Genomic DNA, 14,902 nt, shown 5'->3' with positions numbered 1-14,902 from the left:
ATATTATGGTGTATTGTTGAGCATAATATACTCTACGGGCTTATCAAAGTTCCAGACTGAGATCTCAGCTAGTGTTAAAGTTATGGCCCATTTTAATTCAGAGAAATTGGCATAGTAGGCAATGTAACCAATCACAGCCCTTTTTTTACTTGTATCATTGCATATCCTGACCATTTTGAATCCATTTTCGCATTTACTCTGTTGGTAATGCATACAAATTGGATCGTACCTCTAAAAGTAGCAGAGATCGCACCCACTCTGGAACTTTGATATGCCCGTATATAATATTATGTTCAATAATATATTGAGCAATTTGTCAAATCTAAAATTGTATATTTTCAATATTCATGTTCATATTTTTTAATATTCCTAAATGAATGTCATTTTTTAAAATTGAAATCAAAATACTACTTATATTACAGAGCAAGCTGTAAAGCCTATATTATTATTTTTGTTGCTTTGTAGCATCTACGAATGAAACATTCTGTAGTCTTAAAGGAGGCCTGGGTATGACCAAAATGTCATAAATATGCCAATTTTGAATCATTCTGTCTCAATCATGCTTTTAGATACAAATGTCAAATATACGTCAACAAGCCTTTCCCCAAAGCTCCATTCTATGGATTACATTTTAAGAAATCTTTCTTGTCCTGGATTCGTGAGGAATCACTCCATAAGGAGTTGGCAAGACCTGAAACAGACTTGCATCCAGGCTAAAATATCCCATTCAAGTTCTCCAATATTGCTACAACACACACACTCAATCACTCACACAGCCACACACCTGCATGTGTCGTGTGCATGACCTAACCACACACCGTTAACAATGGTTATATTAGAACTTAGGTCAACCGCCCAATGAGCATGCCAGAGTGTCACAATCACTTGGGACATGTGACCAGTCAAAGGTCAAATGGCAGAGTGGATTCCAGCCAGTGGTAACAACATGGACACTAGATCCAGTCAAGCACAAAGGGAATGTTTGTAACCCTAACAGGAATAATACTGTGGAGGCAGGAACACAGACACATGTAGACTGGCAGATACACAAAGAGAAACAGATATACTAACAGACGCATATGCGCACGCACTTGGACACACACATACATCTCTGCATGGATAAGATACACAGCTGGTCAGTACGACCTAATAGAGACACAACTTCAATGCTCGCGCGCACACACACACACACACATACACTCTCTCTCTCGCTCCCTCTCTCTGACTGACATTGGCAAGCCTTGTGGTGGTTGGGTAGCTTGCCGTGGTCCCGGGTGTGTCCGTTCTGGCAGTACTGGCAGTGACGTCCCGCTGTGTGATGCCGACACTTCAGACATACCCCCCCGCTGCGCCGACCCGACTGCTGGAACACCTCCATGCTGAACCGACACTTAGAGGAGTGGCCGTTACACTCACATGCTGGGGGTAGGAGAGAGGAGGGGAAGGGGAGGTGGGAGGGAATGAATTTCAGTGAAAGCTAGTAAAGTTTACATTCATGATCCAATATGCACTCACTCACACACACAGACATGCACGCACACATGCAGACGCACAAACACACACACAGTAATGGGGGGGGTGTGACTCACGGATGCACGGGTGTGGTTGACTGGGCGTGGCTCGTTGCCAGGGCCTGTCGTAGTAGAAGTCCTCACATACGTCGCAGTCTGCCCCCGCTGTGTGGTGCTCACACACACACACCGCCCGGTCCACGTCGTCATGACGACACCGTGAGGCATGCCCGTTACACTTACACCTGCCCCCCACCTGCAGGTCCGAGAGGGCCAGGGGGGGCCGGACAGGGGGGGCGGAGATCAATGAGGAGGGAGGAACTAGCTGGAGATTCCGATTGTTGTTTCTCCTCCTCCTCAATTCCCGCCCCTTGTTGTCCTTCCCCTGCCCCCCGATTGTCCAATCACAGACGCCGCCTTCCTGGCACGGACTCCAATGGTGGCCCCCCTCACTTTTGCGGCCACGCCCTCTTCCTTTACCGTTCCCTCTCTTGGAGGTGTCCATTGCCTGAGTGTCTCGTTCTAAATCCTTCCGGGTCACATTGTGTCCATCCTCTCCCTGACCCCCCGACCCTTTGTTGTGACCCCTCCGCCAGGATTTGTCCATTTTCTCTCCTCTGCTCCTCCCTCGTTTTTCTGTCTTTTTCATCTCCTTCTCCACAAACCCCCAAGCATTGTTGTCCCCATTCACCTGACCCACCACAGCTTTATTCTTCGACCCCACCCTCCACCTCAGAACCCCAGCACCTGCTCCCAATGCCACACCAACCCCCCTATCCTCCGAACTTCCCAACTTAGTCTGCTGGGACTGGGTCACCTGGTGGAAGACCACCCGTATGTCCGTGGCCGTCACCCAGTCCTGCAGGGTGGGGCTGTAGTCAAAGTCTGGAGAGGAGGGCCTTCCATCCAGGGTGGAGAATGCCAGCACCATGCCCCCCCGGTGCCTCTGCAGGGGCCGGGGATCCGAGCACAGAGGCTCTGTCTCCTGGTTCCTGGTCTTGGCCACCGTCTGGGCCTGGAGCCCAAACCTCCCGGGGCAGTCGCTGGAGTAATGCTGCATGGGCCTCCAGGTGCGCCCGTGGTCCATGGACTTGAGCAAAGAGACGGAGACCGGATCCGACGGCTCCCCCTGCTGGCAGAACTGCAGGCTGATGTAAGTGACCTCAAAGCGCCGGCCCAGGGGGAGGGTGAGAACCCAATCCCCGCCGTCGGAGCCTCCCACCTGGGCTGTCCAGCAGGTCAGGTTGTAGGGGTTGTGGAGGTCCGTGACGGAGCTGACGTTAACAGCATTTTGGTCAGGAGGTCCTCGGAGGGAGTTGGCGGCACTGACTGGGACACCGTAGGCGGCATTGATGAATTCCGACAGGCAGTGTCGCGGACGCCCATCCAGGTGGTAGCAGGGGTCATGGGGAGAAGTCCAGCTCAGAGGGGAGTGGGAGAGTGAATGGGAAAGGAGGGAAGGAGGGAGAAAAGTGAGGACTAGTAGGAGAAAAGAGAGGGAGAAGGAGGGGGGAGGGGAGACGGTCAGGAACATCATGTCATCGAGCCTGTGGGAGAAAATTATAAAGTAAAAGATTTTAGGGGATAAAGCGACAGTGAAATCATAAAAGTAAAAGATACTGATGGATTTATATGACTTGTGGTTGGAGCCAAAGGGAGGGGCCTTCTGAGGTAGAGAGACCACCTGTGCCTTTATTGAATATACCAGTTCGCACCACCACCTTGAACATTTAACTCTCATATAATCCAGCCAAATCTATCTTCTCCCTTAACCAGGATTCTTTCTGTGACTTGTACCAGCGAGTTTTAGATGACTGTATGGATGAAAGCTTATAAAGGGTGGATGAATGTAGAAAACTAGCGGATCTGTCCAGGATGACAAAAAACAGCTGGGTCTGAAAACACAAGCTGGGCAGCATCCATCATCTTTATGGTCCTCCTTTCAAATTCTTCTACCGCCGCTCTGCTCCACTCCGCTCTGCTCAACGCACATGGGCAACAACCCGAGTTTTGGAGACCCCAATGTGTGGAGAGAAATGGAAGGAGAGAGAGAGGATGTGAGAAAGAAAGACAGGAGTGGAAGATGGAGGGAAAGATTTATAGAAGAGAACGCGAGAAATGTGTGTTCAGCTTAAAGCCCCTGTACAGCCACTTCCTGGGAGAAGACAAACACACTTATGTACGTCCACGGTGTGAACGGATTTTTCCCCCCTCGTAAGACGGCTGGTGATGTGCTAAATGTATTCGTCTGTCAAGAATTGATACTGATACCAGAGAAGGTTAGTTCATTTACGCCTGCAGACATGTGCGAACAATGTGTCTACTTTTCCTGACAACATGATCTACGACAACAAACTTTGCAGTTTTATGAGCTCACACGGATGAGTTGAGGGAAAGCGAGCAAGGATCCCACCCAACACTTCGCTTCACACCAAACAACTTACAAAGACGCACATTGTTGGGACCCATCTCTTCTCCAGGCCCTCTTTCTTTCTTTCACTGTCTACTGTGCAGTGCTTCTCTCTCTCCTTCTATCCTCCCCTTTCTCTCACTCTCTCTCTTTCTTTAGAGTATCTTTCTCCTCTCTCTTATTCCCTCTCCCCCTTTCTCTACCCTTTCTGTTCCCTCTCCTTCTCTCTCTCTCTCTCCATCACCTGCCCCCTTCGTTCTGTTCTGGGAATATCTCTAACTGCGTCTAGATTGATGATGTCCTAACAAGCGTTGGACACTGACAGCACAGTCAGCAGGCCTGTATAAACCAACCCCATAGGAGAGGAGAGAGGAGAGGAGAAGAGTTGAGAGCCTCCCAGGGCTAGTCATCCCACTCAATTAGACCACAGCCGGAAACTTGAGGCTTCCCTTAGGACCACAGCACTATAAGTGGGTCTAGGGGGGGTTACAATGAGAGTCGGCAACTAAAACAACCTATATTACTCAACTGACCCCCCAAAATGAGTTATGATTCCTCCGTGCCCAAAAAGTGGTCCGTCCCAACCTAGCTTTGTGAAATCGGGCAGATGAGGCATATCAGGCGTATGTTTCGGGTGTCATTATTGGAAACGCCACGGCCCGGCGGCTGAGGTGATGAGCGGTCCGACTGCGGCCCCTGTCCCGCCGCACCGCATTCCAGGGGTCCGGTGTGCGCCCCCTGAGCATTCCACACGTGTTGCGACATATCCAGCTGGGAACCCAGACGTCCCTCTAAAAACTGAGCCTCATTAATTGATCAACTGATTAATTGAGTCTCAGGTTTCATAACAGCGTCAGAGTTTCGCTGAAGGGGGAGGGGCGTCTGGTAGGTGATGTATAGTCAGGGCTGGGGGGGGGGGGTGGTATGTAACAGGGGTTCCCAAACTTTTTTGGTTCGTGACCCACCAATTGAGGTGCCTTTTGAGTCGCGACCCACCATAAGGGTTGAGTGTTAAAGAAACATACACAGACCAAAGAATTAATCAAAAATATCATCTTGGCAGTGGAAAGAAAATGCTGTAGTTTTAAAGCTAATTTGCTGCAATTCTAGGCATTTTGACATGGCTAGTACTGTGTTATTATGCTCAAACATTATAACAAAATCAATGGGTACCTGACTGCCTAGCTTTAATTTTGCTGATTATAAGTTCTCAAAGATTATAGGAGTATATTTTTATATAGGTCCATTATTGCTTCTACATACTTTCTATTTGGTTTTAGTTGTTTAAGTTTACACTGAATAAGTATTTCCCCAAAAATAAATGCACAAAAAATGTAATCCCAACGCGGGTTCCGACCCACAGTTTGGGAACCACATGTATATAATGAGAGTGAAGTGAGGGTTAGGGGAATTTGTGGAAGGGGGGTTTGTGGTGATGGGGGATGTCTGAAATTCAGACTAGATGTGGTTGGTGGGTAAGGGGGGAAAGAGGGATAAAAGGGGTAAGAAGGGTAAGGATACAGGCCATAGCGGCGAGGGGGTTGTTTGCCATTCCCCATGGCGTGATTTGCACTTGTCTCGGTCACATTACCTCGTCGCTAATGAAACATACTGTAGCCCCCATTACAAACTACATGATAGATGGAAGCTCTTCAGAGAAGATCACAGTGCTCTTTAAAGTGCTACTCACACCCAACCGTCCCCCCAGGCCAAATGCAGACCCCCTCACCCCCCTCTGCCCTGAAACCAGATCGTCAGTCTCGCACCAGGGATGTAACCCAACCACCGGATACCGTTTCAACGGTTTTCCTCCTTCCATAAATTCACACGCCTGGCATGCCAGAAGAACATGGTGGATGAGTGTCATTTCTATTTAATTGACCCCCTTCAGTTTTAAAGACAAATAGAAGAGAGGAAGAACACTCATATCCCACATGCTGGACAACATACATATCCATCCACAACAACAACCTTTAATGGAGAATCACAGGAATAACGATGTTCCAGAGTGAATATGAACCAATCATGGACAGAATACTATCAACATTTTGTTGTGTTACAGCCTGAATTCTCTCACGCATCTACAAACAACACCCATAATGACAAACTGAAAACATGTATTTAGAAATGTAAGCAAATGTATTGACAATTAAATACAGAAATATCTTATTTACATAAGTATTCACACCCCTGAGTCAATACATGTTAAAATCACCTTTGGCAGAATTTACAGCTGGGAGTCTTTCTCGGTAAGTCTCTAAGAGCTTTGCAGACCTAGATTGTACAATATTTGCACATTATTCTTTTAAACATTCTTCAAGCTCTGTCAAGTTGTTTGTTGATCATTGCTAGACAGCCATGTTCAAGTCTTGCCATAGATTGTCATGCCGATTTAAGTCAAAACTGTTATTAGGCCACTCAAGAACATTCAATGTCATCTTGGTAAGCAACTATATTTGGCCTTGTGTTTTAGGTTATTGTCCTGCTGAAAGGTGAATTTGTCTCCCCTGTCTGTTGGAAAGCAGACTTAATCAGGCTTTCCTCTAGGATTGTGCCTGTACTTTGCAAAATAAAAAAAACTCCCTAGTCCTTGGGGATAACAAGCATAGCCATAACATGATGCAGCCACCACCATGCTTGAAACTCTGAAGAGTGGTACTCAGTGATGTGTGGCGTTGGATTTTCCCCAAACATAACGCTTTGTATTCCGGACATAAAGTACATTTCTTACCCACATTTTTTCGCAGTTTTACTTTAGTGTCTTATTGCAAACATGCATGATTTGGAATATTTGTATTTTGTTCGGGCTTCCGTCTATTCACTCTGTCATTTAGGTTAGTATTGTGTAAAACTACACTGTTGTTGATCCATCCTCGGTTATCTCCTATCACAGCCATTAAACTCTTTAACTGTTTTAAAGTCACCATTGGCCCCATAGTGAAATCCCTGTTTCCTTCCTCTCTGGTAACTGAGTTAGGAAGGACGCCTGTTTCTTTGTAGTGATACACCATCCATTGTGTAATTAATAACTTCACCATGCTTAAAGGGATACTCAATGTCTACTATTTTTTACCCATCTACCAATAGGTGCCTTTCTTGCGAGGAATTGGAAAACCTTCCTGGTCTTTGTGGTTGACTCTGGGTTTGAAATTCACTGCTCGACGGAGGGGCCTTGCAGATCATTTTATGTGTGGGATACAAAGACGAGCTAGTCATTCACAAATCATCTTAAACACTATTATTGCACACAGAGTTCATGCAACTTATTATGTGACTTGTTAAGCACATTTTTACTCCTGAACATATCTAGGCTTGCCATAAAAAAAGGGGTTGAATACTTATTGATTCAAGACATTTCAGCTTTTCAGTTTGTTTTTGATTTGTAGAAATTTCTAAAAAAATGATTCCACTTTGACATTATGGGGTATTGTGTGCAGGCCAGTGACACAAAATTGAAAAGTAATCCATTTTAAGTTCAGGCTGTAACACAACAAAATATGGAAAAGGTCAAGGGGTGTACTTTGTAAAGGCACTGTACATACTTAAGCATCAAAACCATTTGTCAAAAAGGTTTTGATACCTATGATCTAACTTTTCAAAAAGCTTACATAAGCAAATAGTGTTTAAGTGAGGTCAATGATATCTCTAGAGGGAGGCAGTAGGCTGTGCATGGTCTTTAAAAGCAGCAGCAGTCAGTGGGCCCAGCTATGTTTGGCTTGAGAAGGTCTGGAAAAATACTTGATGACAACCTGGGCCATGTTTACAGCATAGTCTAACATGGTGGGAGCTAGCTAACAGCAGAGCCTTCTGCTCATGTTCTCACAATAATCCTCCTTTAGCAATCTACTCTAAGACGCTTTGTATAATCTTTCATTCCTTTCGGATTTAGGTGTGAGGAGTTTAAAAAGTATGCGCTTTGGGGTCGAACAGTCTGCTCTGTAAAATGCCACTGCTGCCGCCAATAGTTAAAATGCTTTCCTACAGTGTATTCTCTCAACATGTAGGAAGGGGGTGTTTGGGGGTTCGGAAGATAAGAAGATACTAGGGGTGTTAAGAGAGAGATAAGACTGGATACCCGGGTGTTGTAAGAGGGGCCTATGAGGGTGGCAACGGGGGTAAAAGATGTGGTGTAAGACACAGCGTGTATGCGCTCAGACGGAGATATCATTCGATTTATAGGGTGTTAAGAGGGGAGTAAGAAACGGGTAAGAAGGTGATGAAAGTAGGGGAAAATAGGACGATACAAGAGTAAGACTGACATTTATTTTATTTGTTTATTTTAATTTTATTTAACCTTTATTTAACTAGGCAAGTCAATTAAGAACAAATTATTATTTACAATGACAGACTACACCGACCAAACCCGGACGACGTAAGACCAACTGTGCGCTGCCCTATGGAACTCCCAATCACTGCCAGTTGTGATACAGCCTGGATATATTAATGAGAATAAGATAAGAGGCAGGAGGTGGATAGGATGGCGCTTTGGAGAGGGTTAAATTAGTACTAGAAAGGGTGAAGTGAAAATGGCTAACAACGGGAGAATATGACGTTTTTAAGAGGGGTCATGGGTTAAAGTGTGAAAAGAGGATGATGCCTTCTGTTACCTGTCAGCTCCCCTTGCCACCGTTCCACTCTGCGGTCTAAATCTGTGTCTTTTGGGGCTGTGTATCGGGAGCAGATGAGCTGGATTTGGCCTTTCTCACACGTTTTAAAATTCCTCGTCATGGGTAGCAGTGTAGAGCACTGTTCAGCCACAGCCGAACAGCACAGATCTCAACAATACCACGGAATTCAACATGCAATATGAAGGCAGATGAGATTTCGTGCTTAGTAAACAGTATGTTATGAAATACTGTAGTTATTGTGCTGTATTTGATATCGATGTCTGATACACGTACATTAGACTGGCTAAGTAGCTATAGCAAAAAGGAGGAAAGAAAGTGACGTGGTAAAATAGCACGAGGACGTGCAAAGAACAGAGTAGGCCTAGGGTAACAAGTTGGCCTGCTATGTTCAGCTCAAACAACACTGGTCCACAGTGGAGTACTTCTTTCAAGAGCCCATAACAATATGCATCCTGTGTTTTAAGCCTCCGCCAAGCATTAATGACCTCTAAATACAGTCTATCTGATTAATTACACGTCCTACCACTCTCCCACTGGGAAACTGAACCTGACACCTGTTTGGGTATGTTATCACAGCTGACAAGCAATGCATTTGTTAATTTCCAATTGTCCTTAGCCCGTCCGAAACATAACACTGGGCATAGAGACCCGGGAAGAGGAGAAGTGAAACGCTATGTACACCGCCCTGTATTCCCCAACGGCATTCCTGCCTGCTCCCGCTGCAACCCTGCGTGATATTCCACACGGAGCAGATTCCAAGAGCGCTGTTTTAGGTGTAATAATCTAATTTTAGTGGGACGGTGAGGGAGGTGCAATTGACAGACTGCACAGAATGGATTATCCCCGCTGCCACTCGTATCATTAGCTAAAGGCCCCTGTCCTGTACCTCTGGTTCGCACCTCCAACGCCCAGCTAACGCCTGCTATGTGATCCCCTCTGTCTAAAGTCAGGAAGAGAAATGGAGTGACACAACAGAGATTACTTACATTGAAAAGCCTTTTCATACAGGCCAGACACCTCAGCTTGGACATATGTAGGGGTTGAATAAGAAAACACATGCCCTAAATGAAGCAAGGCTATTTCTCCCAAGTTCACTGTTTTCTTTTCCCACGCTATTTCATAAACTATCACACAAGTCGGCCATGCGCTAACCCATGGAGGTTTCGCTTCAATGTCGATATTGAAAAACAGATGGACATTAAATCCTTGTCCGTGATTTCATCTTCAAGTACCGCCATAAACAACCTTGGGTGAAGTGAAAGTGAAGCCCATTTGACTAAGTGGAAGACATCATTTTGGAATTCATGGTAATTAATAGCAAGTTACAGAGAAACGAGAAACAGAATCCTAGATAAGTAGATTTTGACCACCCATTGACTTAGAATCAGAACATGCCTAAATAAATCAAGTCAAAGCACGCAGAAGAAGAATTGGACGTACGCAATGTAGTTTGATTTAAATTCAACTGACCAAAGATTATGACAAGTTAATATGAACATGTTAATAAAATCCCCCTCGAAGCATTGTCCATGGAGTCAGGAACTGAGATAAAATCTCTTCAGATATGGACAGCCTGTGGTGACCTTGAACTCGCTAAACGAAAAATATTGGAGACAATTCGAGAGACCATATGCGTTTGGAATTACCGTTTGTCTCATTAGAAGAAGAAAAAACATAGAAACCTAATGAAGTATTTTCTTGTTGCAAAAATGTATTATTATTATTAATAATTACTATGAATAAACGTATTGTTATGAATATTCAGATTTTCATATTAATACATTGCATGCTCATTTAATAGCCAACCTAGCCAATTGAGATAAGTTTAGGAAAATATTATATTGGCTATATCCTTAAATGTTCCCCTATCTTAATTCAATCATTTGAAACCAGAGTTTTATCCTGGGGTGCACCCTGACTTAGACAAATGGGTGTATAAATGAAACGCCCTTCAAAGAACATTTGTTGAATTGGTTCATTTAACACAAATTGTTTTGGCAAGTGTCCTTTATGTGCGGGGCCAAATTGTCTATAATTGCCCACTCCAGTAATTTACTCAATTTGCTGCATCTTACAAAGACGAAACCCGATGTATTCTATACTCTAAACATTCTGCGTTGTTTGGATGATCATATACGCATTTAAGTGTTATCATGTTTCTGGTCATTTTCGTTTCGTTTTCTCGAAATAAGTATATTTATCATTGCTGTTGTCGCTTGTCCTGAAATTGGCTGTAAGAAATACACAGGCCCATAGGCCTATCCCTGTTTTCAAGAGAGATATGCGATATTCCCTATACCTACAGGCATATTAATAATAATAATAATAATAATAACAATAATAAAAAATAATTGGATTGAATTAAGTTCAATGTAATTGTAACATAAATAAATGAGAGCCCAATTGCATGTGCCAATGATGGCTAGTGTTTGTCTTAAAAAGTGGCGCTGGACTGCTAAATACAATTCCAATCATCCACTTGATTACTTAGATATCAGATAGTCCTAAAGATATTAGTCAAATTTCTTTAAATGATTCTCAATCTAATACTTCCAAAATATTTTTTTTCATAAATAAACTCTCTACTAACTGAACAGTGTGTTTAATGAATTGTAACATTTACTAAACGCAAAATATGTATTACCTTAGGTTAGGATATTTAAATAAACAAAATAGTCTTCAATCATAAAATAATATTCTAATAAATGGTCACAGGCTAATTTAATTCACAATTTTGAGCAATACCACTATCCTATTCAGATATAAACCTAGGCTATATTCCCACGAAGAGAACAGGTGTATATCAAATCAATCTTCAATAACAAATGTGTAAATAATCAGTTTGATACAAAACGCTGACTGTAAAGCTCACCTACCCATGGAGAGTGAATATTGAGCACTTGAAGCGAGAACTTTGGCACGCTCACCGGGTCCAACTAATCAACTTGTCAATGCCTGTAGTCCTTCCATTCTAAATTTAAAACAGGTCCACCAACATCGTGAGAAAGAAGCCACAGCAAGAAAGAAATATACACATAAAAATATAAAATATGAGAACACTCACTATGTGCGTCTCAATGCTTGATCTCCCTTCGCTCGCCGCGGCTCATGCGGTATTTATTAACATAGGGGATGCGGTCTTTATTAAAATAGGGGCGCAACAAGTTGACAGTTATCCGGCGGTGCTGTGCTGTGCTCATGGTGTGGTGATCCAACTCGCTGCAGTCCGCCTCGGTAGGGGGCGTCCCGTCCAGTCCTGACGTCAAGACACTGCCGCCTCTCAGCTTCAACTCACATCTGCACAGTCCTACAGTGCAGGGGGAGTCCGTTTGGCGTTTCAAGTTCATTACTGGCAGGCAATTTGAAGACACAGACAATTGAGACAAAGTGGCCTCAATTACCGAGAAGTTCGTCTTGCTTTCGAGGACTTCAATCCACTGTAACAATATTTGTTCTCGTTTTCCAAACGTGCAATGGAAAAATATTGTAACCACATAGGCTAGTAGGGGAAAGCTCTTACATGCGGTAGTTAGTAGTAACTTAGCAGATGAACTAAAGCAGATGCAGATGGGAAGCATGAAATAAAAGCATGAAATAAAAGAGAATGGATGGATGTTGGCGGGACGGAGGGAGTGTGGAGAAGCGAGAGCCTGAGGGAGGAGAGGAACTTTCCCAGAGAAGCCCATAAAACAGATTGATGACTTCCCTCAAGGAATGTTTCCCCAGGTGTGTGTATGTGTGTTCAAGTAGTTACTCGGAGTAGTTTAGAAATGCTATCCTTGGAAGGGTGACAAGATCAATAAAATAAATTGGGGGGAGAAATCACTATTACATGTTGGCAGAGTTTATGTAGCCTAATAAAGACACTACACACTGCCAAGCTCTCGGTTAGCTGGAGGAGCATTGTTTTTCTTTGAAAGCTTAGCAAAAAGACTAGCTTTGAAAGCAAAGCAAGTCTATGAGACAGAAGCTGTTAAGACAGTTAAAGGCGACAAGTACTAGGGCCATAAAATACAATAGTGTGTGTGTGTCCGACATACTGTGAGAGGGTAGTAGCAGGTGCATGTGTCCTGCCAAAAATCTGTACCCTGCAGCAAGATGTAACTAATAAAGTGGGCCTAAACAAGGCATTGATATTTGTCAGACTTCCCCCTTTGTCATAACAGTAAACATGAGGTTTGTTCTTCACAGAATCAGAACAGACTTCACAAGTTATTGACTTCCATTATGAGGGGTTTGGCTGCACTGTGAAATCTTGACATCCAAAGTGTTATAATAAGCATACACAAACCCAGCTGTGGACAGAATTGTTTTTATTCAAGTTTTGTCTACAGATGATTCTCCTCATGTTTCCTGAACCTTCGTGTTGTTGCCAGCTTGCCAATCGATGACACCAGTGCACCTGCAGACGCTGCCAGTCCCATGTCACAGCTGAAATAACCAGGAACTGGGAGAAAGAGTACGACCCTGACTACCTCATGTCACCTTCTTCCCCAGGCTGCTCCCATATGGACACAGGACCCATGACCCCAATAGGACAGGCCACCAGTGCTCCCCCTAGTGTCTGGGGGCGGTTATGATCACCTCCCCACTGGAGACCACCGTCGTCTCCCCAAAGTAGGACTCTGGTACCGCATTCACATCACGTCCTGGAATAGACAAAAACACACAAGGTACTGTAATAAACCTAGGAAATTTGGTTACAATTTCTTGCATGCAGCTTCACCACAGTACGGTAAGGCAGTATTCACCAAACCTAGTATTGGAGGGCAGGCTACTGTTCACTGTATGCAGGCTTTTGATGCACTCCAGCAGTATTAAAACAATTGTATTGAATCATCAAGTCTCATGATTTTAAACATGTATTTTAGATCAAGATTAAAAGCCTGCAGGTCTTGAAAAGCCTGCAGGGTTGGCAACCAATGTTCTGAAGACAAATCCCAAAGCCCCATATGTTATTTTCTATTGAAGTAGTGCTAGAGTACTGCAATATCAACACTCAGCCACCCACTCTGTCAGTGACAGATCCGTTCAATTGTTGGAAGCAGTTGGGTAGCAGACTGAACATGCTGCAATGGAAGACCTGGAAAAATATAAGCACAACAATACCAAATTCATATTCATGAAGGCGTAACCATAGAATTAGGAATTAGAACATTGGAGTGGACAGGAACCTTACTGTGATGGTGCAAAGGTCAGTCATGTTGATGTTGGTCAGGGAGTTGATCATCCATGGTTAGCCAGTGCTGTGATAACATATTTTGTAAAACAATGAACGTGAAGAATTTATCTGCACTCTATGCGTGTTAACTAGCGCGGCAGTTTTAGAGGATTGAGTCAATACATTTTTCTAAGTAACTGCCAATATGGCAACATTCCATTCAAACAATGCAGTCTTTCCACACCCATACACCAGCTCAAAATCAGTTGTTGATAGGACTTAGACAAGTTGTAAATGCAACAAGTACTGATATTGTATCATATAATAGCACTCAGAGCTTTCTAAGAAAACAAGATCAGAAATGTATGGTTTGTTTACATATATTTTAGAGGCTATTTATCCAGAACATTTGCGTAAAACCCAAGTTGCATTATTTTAACCTTTATTTAACTAGGCTGGTCAGTTAAGAACAACTTCTTATTTACAATGACGCCCTATCCCGGCCACTGTGCGATGCCCTATGGGACTCCCAATCACAGCCAGATGGGATGCAGCCTGGATTCAAACCAGAGACTACAGTGACACCTTTGCACTGAGATGCAGTGCCTTAGACCGCTACGCCACTCGGGAGCCCTTAAATTGTATTTATATTTATATGGTAGTATAATGCCATTACACAATTTCTGATGCATCACACCTTAACTTTTGTTTTCCTGCATAATTAAAAGCAGGAAATGCATCAGCTATGTTTCTACTGCCATTAATTAGACTGGTTTCCCTGACAGATGGTTGCCATTTTCACCCCATTATGGAACTCATGACATAGCCCCTCTAGTAATATTTATTGACGTAACAATAAATCAGATCAGATAGAAATGAAGGACATACCATCTATACGTTATATTTCCATCTTCAGCATTCTAAATATTGAGGCACATTGAATTGACTCAGGCTCAAAGGTCAAGGTGGGAGGTCAAAGGTTAAAGTTCCGAGTAAATAGCGTCAGAGGGGAAGAGGTGAAGCGAGAAGTTTCACTTACTCATATTTGTATGGAGGTCAATGAGAGTGTCAAACTTGGTCAATAAAAATGGAATTGCTCATTTGCAATGTGAGGCTTATTTGATCGAACAGAAGTTTCGTAATGGTTAGGTTGTGACAAATTCACTGATATAAGTGGATGCACATGGCATTT

At 43.6% G+C, this 14,902-nt stretch overlaps 1 protein-coding gene across 1 annotated transcript in view; it reads right to left on the bottom strand.

Annotated features, from left to right (window-relative positions):
* ntn5 (netrin 5) overlaps window positions 1-3,052 on the bottom strand; it is a 9,524-nt gene extending 6,472 nt beyond the window's left edge. Inside the window, exons 1-2 of the mRNA XM_055937124.1 lie at window positions 1,590-3,052; window positions 1,231-1,419 (exon numbers count right to left, since the gene is read on the bottom strand). Of these exons, the coding sequence (XP_055793099.1) occupies window positions 1,231-1,419; window positions 1,590-3,048 (1,648 nt within the window). The 5' untranslated portion in view covers window positions 3,049-3,052. The remainder of the gene's footprint in view (window positions 1-1,230; window positions 1,420-1,589) is intronic.
* Between the last annotated feature and the right edge of the window lie 11,850 nt (window positions 3,053-14,902).

Source organism: Salvelinus fontinalis, chromosome 11 (genome assembly GCF_029448725.1).
Source record: "Salvelinus fontinalis isolate EN_2023a chromosome 11, ASM2944872v1, whole genome shotgun sequence".
Classification (NCBI taxonomy): domain Eukaryota; kingdom Metazoa; phylum Chordata; class Actinopteri; order Salmoniformes; family Salmonidae; genus Salvelinus; species Salvelinus fontinalis.
The sequence above is the reverse complement of the archived record's forward strand: the minus strand, read 5'-3'. Positions and strand labels throughout refer to the sequence as shown.